At 30.6% G+C, this 11,330-nt stretch overlaps 1 protein-coding gene across 1 annotated transcript in view; it reads left to right on the top strand.

Moving 5' to 3' along the window:
• The first annotated feature begins 4,054 nt into the window (after positions 1 to 4,054).
• The window catches only part of LOC114330562 (keratin-associated protein 5-6), a 52,663-nt gene continuing 45,387 nt past the window's right edge, over positions 4,055 to 11,330 (top strand). Inside the window, exon 1 of the mRNA XM_028279943.2 lies at positions 4,055 to 4,365. Coding sequence (XP_028135744.2) covers positions 4,140 to 4,365 — 226 coding nt within the window. The 5' untranslated portion in view covers positions 4,055 to 4,139. The remainder of the gene's footprint in view (positions 4,366 to 11,330) is intronic.

Below are 11,330 nucleotides of genomic sequence, written 5' to 3'. Positions count from 1 at the left end.
ATCCAACGCTTTCACTCCATACAATAGGACTGAGAACACATGGTAATATGCTTGTAATATATCATTCGAACTCGAAAGTGAATACAAAGATCGTTGCTGCAAAGTAAGTCTCACATTTTGACAAAGGTATATACATGTAGCTCGGGCTTGCTATCACTGATTTTGGCTTTTACCAGCCTTACCGTTCCTCTGTAGAGTTAAATTAAAGTTAAAACTTAATAATGTGGAGTATTACTCTGCCCTAAATAGGTATCGAAATATAATAGAATATATAAATGGAGCAGCCATAGAAGTCTTGAAAAAAGAAATATTAGATCGAATGAATCCAAAAGAATGGTAGAGTACTTAAAGATATTAGAATAAAGCTAGCAGAGAAAAAATGGGTCCACAAAATATGGTTAATGGCAAAAATGCAGATGCTATAAAGCCGTAAATACTACACATGATGCTGTAAAGATATCAAAAAGTATCTCTGAAGGCAAAAAAAGAAACATGGGCAATAAGTGTAAACAAATATACCAGGGGGCATAGGCTTTAACATTGCAAGCGAATCATGCATAATAATAAGATCCCTAAGAACGGATAGAAATAATAAATTTAATCAGTCTAATACCGATAAAATATTGAATATTCTTAGGTTAAACCTTTTTTCTACGACCGTTTAATATGCTCATTATTCACCATTTTTGAATAGATAATAACACCCATTACTTTACCCGTGAGTAATAGTTTATTACTCACGGGCTGAAGTTACTCACCGGCCATTACTCACGGGCTGAAGTTAGATTCAAGTGGTGCATGGCACCTTTAATATTACTTATTATTAGCAAATAAAATTACATAAATTTGTTTATTTAATAAAATAATAATTGTAATTTATATCAACAGTTAACTTCGAAAAATGTTTAAAGGATTGTTAACTGTAACAATATGTTAGTATATTTTTCTACGACCGTTTAATAACATGCTCATTATTCGCTATTTTTTCATAGATAATAGCACCCATTACTGTACCCGTGAGTAATAATTCATTACTCACGGGCTGAAGTTACTCACGGGTCATTACTCACGGGCTGAAGTTAGATTCAAGTGACGCATGCCACTTTTAATATTAATCGTAGATAAACTGCAAATAAAATTACTTAAAGTTGTTTATTTAATACAATAATTATTGTAATTTATATCAATAATTACCTTCGAAAAATTTTTTAAGGAATTTTATCTGTAACAATGTCAGTATATTTTTTACGTTTATATCTTGTTTACTAAAAATTTTGACGTTTACCATTTATTTTAGTGACGGTGACATTAGCTCATTTTGTTTATGTTAATTGGAGTTTATAACTAATATTGTGTTTATTTTTCAAGTTATATTGTGTTAAATATGTTATAATATATTATGTATAGTTATACTTTAAATTTATAGTTATATATTATTATATTAAATATTATAGTTAAATGTAAATATACAATATAACTATTGAAATAAGTCCACCGAAAACAGCCATTTCCTATTTATTAGATTAATTATTGACAGTAGGTACAAATTTAAGCTTATAATTTTTCGGAAACGAATAAAATTTATATTGACTACCTATTTCTAGTTGTATTTTTACAATAAATAATAATTTGGTAATAGTGGGCAACCAATTATTCAGCCATGTATTAGGGGTAAATAGCATTTAGGTATTCTGGTAAATTTTTATAATTTAAATCTCGAGTAGTTGATAATTCAATTTTTTACTAATTAAAATAAAAAAAAAGGTCGTAGAAAAAGTATAGTATTCTACTCGCATGTAATGGCTGAATTCAGTTTTACTTAATGTTGATTGTACAATAGATTTTTATTGGGAGCCAACGTTCTTTTTCATGTAATTGACTTAAAATATGTCTTATTTTTAAATGCCACTACCATTATATGTATATCATAACAGTAATGACAACTGTTTTATAACTCAAGAATGGTAATTCTAACAGTGTTGCAATAGTTATATAAAATATAAAATAAAATAAAATATTCTTATGAAAAATAAAATTTCCGATTTTAAATAAAGTTTGTAGTTGATAATTATACTTTTCTACTAATCCAAATAAAAAAGGTCGTAGAAAAAGTAGAGTATTCTACTTGCATGTAATGGCTATTACTCACTCTGATGAATTAGGACAATCGCCTACGGCTCGTGTCACAAACTTCATCATCGTGAGTAATAGCCATCATTACAGACATGCTCGTTGAATAATATACTAATTTATCAATAAACCTGAATTATCAATACGAATAATATGTTATACAAAAACTAATTATTATAAGAATTTTTTACCAAATAACAAAAACAATGTAGCGTAAAAATAAAGTTATTTTAAAATAAAATTGTGGTTTATTTCCAATAAAAATTTATGAAGCAGAACCTTTATTAATGAGAAAAGTAAAAATGTATGCTCTTCACCTAAATTTACAATAGGTACTACACAATACCAACAATTAGTCCAGAGAAATAAGATTTTTCTCGTGACACATCCCCCTCCAGGCCGAAACCAAATTTTTTAAGTAGTATGGACAATGGACATCTATATTAATAATCTTTAAATTTCCTGCAGCTGATTTCGTCGATATACATAGTTATAAACAAATTAAGATCAAAAAACGGTAAATTTTCGATTTTCTCGTCTATTATCAAAAAGATAAGCATTTTAAAAGAAACTCATAAATCGTATAAAATACTTCAATATGGCGTTCGCTGAATATGTCTATCCTTATTGGTTACTTAGAAAATTGCAAAATAAATTATAAATTTTGAGTTTTCATAAATATTCATAACTTATGTACAAATCAACTAAGAACCTTCTTATTACACGGACTGCTGAGACTTCTGGTGCTTAAGTCATACCCTAAATTTAAAAGCAATTGGTTAAACAGTTTAAAAGTTATTTAATTTGTTTTTCCCAAATTAATTTTTTTTGCAACACTATAAGTCAGAAAATTATGAGGTTACAGTAATACTTCGGACAGTTTATAAAAGAAGAACATTTATACTATTAACTGAATTAAAAAAAATGCCAAAAAGTAATTTTAAACAGTGTAAAATTATTTTGCAAAAATAAGACTGAGTTTTTATAAACATTTAGAAAGAAAAACAATAATTTTCCTAGGACAATTAGGGACGAAGTTAGCCCCCTTTTTTTAATTCACATGCGCTTGCAAATAATTTTGCAATATTTAGAATTATTTTTTGTCATTTTTTTTTAATTAAATTATTAGTGTAAATCTTTTTCTTTCATAAACAACTATCCAAAGTATTACTGTAACTTCATCATTTTCTGACTTATAGTGTTGCAAAAAAAACTAATTTGGGATAAACAAATTAAATAACTTTTAAACTATTTGACCAATTGCTTTAAAATTTAGAGTATGATTTAAGCACCAGAAGTCTCAGTATTCCGTGTAATAAGAAGGTTCTAAGTTGATTTTTTACATTAGTTATGAATATTTATGAAAACTCAAAATTTATGATTTATTTTGCAATTTTCTAAGCAACCAATAAGGATACACATATTCAGCGAACGCCATATTGAAGTTTTTTATACGATTTATGAGTCTCTTTTAAAATGCGTAACTTTTTGATAATAAAGAAAAAATCGAAAATTTACCGTTTTTTGATCTTTATTTGTTTATAACTATGTATATCATCAAAATCTGCTGCAGGAAACATAAATATATAGGTTATTATTATAGATGTCCATACTACTAAAAAAATTTGGTTTCGGCCTGGAGGGGGTTGTGTCACCAAAAGGATAATTTTTCCTTATTTCTCTGAACTAAATGGTCGTTTTAATGCCACATTTGAAAATTTTATATTATTTTCTTCTAGTATCCATCTATCCTAATAGGTAATCCATCAGGCTATAGTCCCATGCTAATACATTTGGGACACCATATATATAAATTCAATTGTTTAAAGGATACGTACTTTGTATCAATATACATTTCTTAAGAATGTTTACAAAAAACCTGTATACATAATTAAATAAAATAATGACGTACTCATTTTCCATGTCTTATCACTACCTGTAAAGTTCCACGTTCTGTGCTTTTTCTATAAATAACGAAAAAAAAATAAACGCATTTTCTAACCGTAATAATGCTTCGTTTTATTTTATTATCAAGCATGGTACTTTGTTGTGCAATTCCAGTTATATTTGGTTCATCAACTAATCAATGTAACCAAAATAAGAAAGATTGTGAACCGACGTATTGTGAGAATAAGATATTTCATTGTCCTATTCAACTACCCTGTAACAAGACGGAAGGACAGAAAATATGGCCAGAGCAGTGCGTATGTTGTAAGACTTGTTTTAAAACAGTGTGTAAGTATACTATTATCATTATTATAGTAGGGGGCCCTGGTTGCTAAATTTGCCAGTTACTGCGTCATGGGGACCCATTAGGTTGTGAAGATTAGGTCATAAAACTAAAAAAAGTTAAGCTAAGTTTTCAGGTTTAGTGTTGATTTTCCATTTTTTAATTTAATTTTTCATTTCCAAAAATTATTTTTTCTGATTACAGCGCCAGCTGTAGCCGGAAATTTGTAGCCATAGCAGGAAAATAGCTGTAGTCCTGTAGTCCACAATTATAAAAAATATCTCGAATTAAAGTTACTTATTTTTACGCAAGGAATCCAAATCTGCAATAAAAAATGTGGGTTCCTATTTAAGATTTTGAAGTTACCCCCCTGTAGTATAATATGAACCCTCTGTATAAATCATAATTTAAATATGATGTTATTAACCTTTAGGGTAATGAACAGACATAAAAACAATAGTTTATAGTTTTGTATCAAATGTTTAATATGCGTGAACTTGAACTATATCTGTTATGATTTAGATAGGTATAAAAACACGCTGAGCAATCAGTATAGGGAGACAAATAATTACTTTTGCACGATTGATCATTTTTGACTGTTTACCGTGACAGATTTTACGTCAGTAGGTGACATTTACTAGCAACTCGACGGTAAGTAATCCAACTCGACGGTAAGTACTCCAACTCGACGGTAAGTAATTCACTTACCGTCGAGTTAAAAAATCTCTTAATTTTAATTTATTTTTTGAAAGAATAAAGAACACTAACGAATTATTTATTAATATTGGAACTTATGGTACAATTTGTTAAATTATTTAATGAAATCCCACTTGTTTGGGCTGTGGTTTCACTTCTAACAGAAACTCCTGCAGAATCGCATACATTAGTAGTATTACTAGTATTGCACAATATTTTTTCGGCAAAATATATTTTATTTTGAAGAGAATCTTCTGCAAAGCTTTCTGCCACTGTCGATGAACGCCAACCTCCATGACGCTTTAATCCGAGGACATCAACACCTTTATTAGCCAAAAGCGTTGCTGATGTCCTCCTGAACGAATGTCCAGTATAGTTCTCGGGATTAGGCAAATTTAAGAATTTGGCAATTTGAGAAGGCCAGCCCCCGATTGTCCCTTTCCCTTGAGCCTTGAGCACAACATTTTCCTTTGCCGTATCTTAAGAACAAATGATTTAATTTTACTTATAATGGACGAAGTTTTATATACTTATCTTGATAAAATGAATGAGACTAGTCAATATGAGGAAAATGTTTAATTTTATAATTTATAATGGTATCAATCGTGCAAAAAACGTTATAAGCATGTCGAACGTTAAGGGTAACCGATCTCAGACAATAATTGAAGTCGTCGCTCCGCTCCTCCTCCAAACAATTGTCTTCGATCGGTATAAAACTCTTACCGTTCTCCATACTTAATATACTATAACTTAGTATGTAGAGGTCGAGGCGTTATGAATCATTAATATTATTATTTACATGTTGGTCGTACCAGTGAATAAAGTACAATGTATAGTAAGACGTATTTATTCTTTTTAATTAATTAGAACCTAAGAGGCATTAACATCACACTTATTTGCGACATGGCGTTCCTGTAAACTAATTGGAGAATCTTCTGTAAGGAACAAAGATGGCGGCACCAGCTTGGAAGTATAGACGGCGAAAATGGACCAGGACCCAGGAACCAAACCCAGTGGAAAAAAGACACGAGTGTTAAAATGTAAGTAAGACATTTAGTCTATCTTTATTGAAAATGCTTCCTTCGTTTTTATATATACATATTATTATTGAACATTGAATATTTATCTTTGCTGATTTTTGAATAATTTATGATGTATCGATTTTTTTTTGAGAATATCTATGAATTTTGAAACATGAAGTGATTTTTGAATTGAATATTTTTATCGAAGTTTATTATATATGCTTTTTATTGAATTTGAATCTTTATTGAATTTATTTGAAAAATCTCTATCCGATTTCGATTTTTAGTACGGTTATTTTTAAATATTTTATGGAATATCGAATTTTTCCAAAAATTTCTATCTAATTTTGAGATTTGAACTGATTTTGAATATTCTTGTCTAACTTTTGCATATGCTATTTTTGAATTTTTATTGAATTTTTTTCTAATATGTATACTATTATTGAATTTTATTAGCCAGTTGTTTTTGTTATTGATCTTTTAGATACATTTTCATCGATTTTGTGTTAAATTTTGTATGATATGAACCTGAATTAATAATTTTTTGTGATAAATGATATTTTTTTTTTAATAATGATTAGTGATGACATACGTTGATATAAGAGCTTTAAGACAAACATTGCTATAAGCAAGAGATATATTTTTAACGAACCGACCTGATGAGTCGAGATAAGGAATTTGAAGAAGAACCATATAGATTAGAAGAAGAACTAACAATATTATAAGCTAAATATTATGAGGCAACTAGAGACAATAAGAAACCCACTGCTCTTGTCAAATTAGGAAGGTACAAAGGGCCAATTTCTCATATCGAGTTCAACTCCAGTTTAACCTGAACTTCTAGTAAACGTCAGTTTAAAGTCAAGATCGTCTTTCTCAATTCGCACGTTCAACCGATGGCAGTTTAAACCACGTTTAAACTTGAACGATGCTTGAACGGTGGAATTCGGCCGTTCAAAGGTTTCAGAACTTAGTTCAGATGATTTCATGGACTACGCATGCGTTGTATTAACACGAAACGCTGTCATATATAAATATATCCTATTTTATTATATTAAGCCTGACGATAAACGATAACATTATTTTTGTTTTTGTAATATTTATTTATAATTATTAAAATGACTATTTGACTTTAAATACTTAAATTTAACTTTATTCAAAAACAGCATAAAAAAGGTAGTTCAAAATGGCGACAGTTTTTTACCTTTTGCCATCTATTGGCATTTCTCGAAAGCTGTAGAACGAGCACTGACATGAACGTGCAATGAAAAATGCATTCCCAACAAAACCGTAGATCACCGGTGAACCTGGTTCAACTGAACCATAGATTACCGCAGGTATGAGAAATCGACCCTAAGTGATTTATAGAAGCTTGAAAGCTTATTAAAGACCCACTTTGTGTTTTGAAGGGTACCTATTTTATTCATGATTATTCGTGAATAAACAACGGCCTCAAAGCAAGAGATTGAGGTTATGAAATATGTAGAAGAATTTGAACCGCATAAAATACCTATTTCGTGTTTTGAGTTAACTATACCACCTCAATGGTGCGTACAGATCAGGGCGAAAATTCGGGTTAATATTGGCGGAGAACTAAGACATCCGAGTGAAACCTCTTTTATTAAGGTAAAACGAAGGTATTGGAGCTAGTATATGAAGTGATGATTATGATGTTATATGAAATGATATATGAGGTAAATGATATATGATTATTATATGTATTGAAATATGTATATGAAGATGAATTATGTACACTGTAGAAGTGTTATTATGTGGAGAAAAAGGAAGAAATATAGTTATAGTACCAGACAAGAAGAAGAAGAGAGCGAAAAAAAAAATAATTTTATTAAAATATGTGGGAAAAATGAAAGAAGGAACATAAAATTTGTCAGAAATTTTAAAATAAACAAGGAGAATTAGGAATAATATCAAATAAGTAGCTAATCATTGAATTATGTCTAAGAATTAAAGTTGTAAATTTTTTCTCTAAAGTAACGTAAATTATAAATTACTTATTTTTAAATATATATAATGAATTCATGTTAAATTTTCGCGGAAAATGGAAGTGTTTGAATTAAGGATAGACAATATCTTACAATAAGTGTTAGTAGATAGTAAGCAAAGGGACTCAAAAAGTGAAGTTTTTGAGAGATTAAATCTTTATTATAGGTACAAGAGAAGTTTTTTAGAGACATATATAGAAGAATTGGAATTTTTAGAGACATATTAGAAGTTTTTAGAGAGATTACATTTTTATTATAGGTACATTATTTTAAAGTTAGTAAGGCGTATATAAATAAATCAAAAGAAGGCTGAAATAGGAATTATTAATAAAGTAAAGGTTACATTTTTATTAACTGATTCGAGTAATATTAGCTTAGATTAGGCCTTTTAGCTAGATACGAGATTTTTATAATTATTTAGGTAGATTAGAGTATTCCCCTGCTTATATGAGATGCTCATAGGCAGTAAAAGACTATGATAAAAATCCGGATAGGTTTAGTCACTGTTTTTAGGTGGACACTGTTTTTTTTTGTGAATGGAGAAAAGACTAAAAAGCAAGATGGAACAGAAAGTGAATTAGTGATAATAATAAACATTTTTTTAGTATTAGAAAAAACCGGTTTAGAATAGGAAAAAGTATACCTGTTTAGGGTATTAGAGTATTAGGATAGTTAGGAAATTTAATTTTTGAAAATAGTAGAGCAAAGGCTGTAAATATGGGCTGGTCTAGGTGGGTTTCACAGCTATTCGTTGCAGATCTCTACATTTTGACTATTTCAAATGGTATTTGACGAAGTTAAACTATCACCGTAGCGATGGCACCACTGTGGTAGATATTTCCCAGTTTATAATAATTATTGTTTGTCGGTTGGTGCGAGTGTCAAAACTTTTTCGGCCAAGTTGATAAATTCCAGTATTTAAAAATAAACACGAATTTCAAAAAAAAGTCTGTGTCACGTTGAAGCTCTATTATTAGTCTTTGATATATGCTAATGAGTTTTCTTCAAATTGTCTGCTTTTTGACATAACTTCTTTTGTTGTGCAAAGCAAGCGTGTTTACAATATGGGCTACGCCTCTGTTTTCATTATGGGCTAGTGGCCCATATTTAGAACAATGTAGCAATGTAGGCAAAACGAAGTAGGAAAAGGCAAAGAAAAAAGAAAAGGAAAAGAAATAAAAAAAGGAAAACGTAAGCAGCTTACCAAAGTCACAAAGAACCAAAAAAAGAAATCGGTTTCTAGTAGCGAGGATGAGGAGGAATATGTGCCTGCAGATGATGAAAGCGATTACAATGAGTTTCCTTCCACACAGCCTCCACAAGACGCAGCTGACGTAACGTGTATGTTTTGCGAAGTACTTTTTTCAGAGGATAATCTTGGTGAAATATGGGTCAAGTGCTTCTGTTCCATTTGTGGGCACATAACGAGTGCGCTGGGGCCGAAAAAGAAGAATATGTGTGTGACTTTTGCAAATAGTTTTAGCCTATGAGTTATTTAATGTATTTTTTGTATTTTAGATATTAAAATATATTTGTCACGCATTTATCTCATTTCACACAAATTTAAGACACTTTTTCGGGGTAGCCCATATTTAGGATCATTATTCAAACGGCGCAAAAGTACAATTTTTCATTATTTATACATTTAAAACAGTTATATATTTTTTAATCAATTTGCACTTTGGGCAGGTTATAAGTAACTAAATGTAGGTATTCTTGCATACCTTTGGAAATAAAATAGAATTTTTATTCTTTTTTTACAAAGAAAAATAAAATGGGTAGCCCATATTTGCATCCTTTCCTCTAGTAGGTAACCATAAACATTTTGTAAAAGGGAAAGAGGAATATATCGTCAGATATTCTTCTTCTCTTCTTATAACTTTCTTTTTTAAAAAACGGCAGAGATGTAGTATAATATGAACCCTCTGTATAAATCATAATTTAAATATGATGTTATTAACCTTTAGGGTATTGAACAGACATAAAAACAATAGTTTATAGTTTTGTATCAAATGTTTAATATGCGTGAACTTGAACTATATCTGTTATGATTTAGATAGGTATAAAAACAAGCTGAGCAATCAGTATGGGGGGAGACAAATAATTATTAACTTAGTATGTAGAAGTCGAGGCGTTATGAATCATTAATGTTATTATATACATGTTGGTCGTACCAGAGAATAAAGTACAATGTATAGTAAGACGTATTTATTCTTTTTAATTAATTAGAACCAAAGAGGCATTAACATCACACTTATTTGCGACACCCCATCCCACCTCCCTGGGGGGTCGCGTTTTCTGTCGTTTGATAGATTTTTGAAAAATATTCAACACATATTTTTCACTTTTTCGATATGATGTTCATATCGCGAAATATCGCTGAGTTCTTATTTAATATTTTAAAGTAACCGCCCGCCCACCTCCTTGGGGGGTCATGTTAGGTGTCATTAACTAGATTTTTGAAAAATATTGAGCATGCCCTTCTAAGTTTTTAGATCTAATATACGCATTTCGCGAAATATTTGTTTTTTTTCTGTGCAACTTTGTGACTTACCTATTTCCTTACTTGCTCAAATCGTCAGATTTTTGAAACGTACACTCTTCTTCACGTCCTTAACCTACCTTGTCTTAATCTGACCTTTTCGAGTTTTTCTAAAAGCAGATTTTTTTACGAACTTCCCCAACGCACGCCCCTGTATTAAGAGTTCATATATGGTAGGGGTATTTACAGGGTACAAAGTTTCTCCCCATGTGATTTTCCGGCCCTCTCGAGTAACGCGCAAAATCCCCTCTTTCGGTCCTCTACAAATTATATCACTGACTTTTAATTTTAATAAACTGATGATCAATATTTATTTGTTAACTTCACGGTAGTGAATTTCTAGATATTTTTAACCAAGGAACTTTTTTAGAGATGTTCGTTAATACACATTAAAGGCAAGCGTCCACAGACCCGCATCGTACGCAACGGATTTTAATTTACCTTGTACAAAAACTTATGTAACTGCGTCCACTGATCCGCATGGTACGGATCGCATCATCGATAATGCCGAAGGGTTGCTTCGAGAGGCAACTTTTGCGATGCGTGCCGATGAATCATTCGGAATGCCGATCAGTGGACGCACCCCACGCACTCTGTTCGGAATTTCGCTTGGCCCAGTGGGAGCTAATCTACGGCTATTTGCATTTGACGATCATCTTCTTCGTAATGAAACTCGGTTTCGTCGGAAAAGAAGTAAACTCGGTGTT

This window comes from Diabrotica virgifera, chromosome 1 (assembly GCF_917563875.1).
Source record: "Diabrotica virgifera virgifera chromosome 1, PGI_DIABVI_V3a".
NCBI classification, from domain to species: Eukaryota; Metazoa; Arthropoda; class Insecta; order Coleoptera; family Chrysomelidae; genus Diabrotica; species Diabrotica virgifera.
This window is presented reverse-complemented; position numbering and strand designations above follow the sequence as displayed.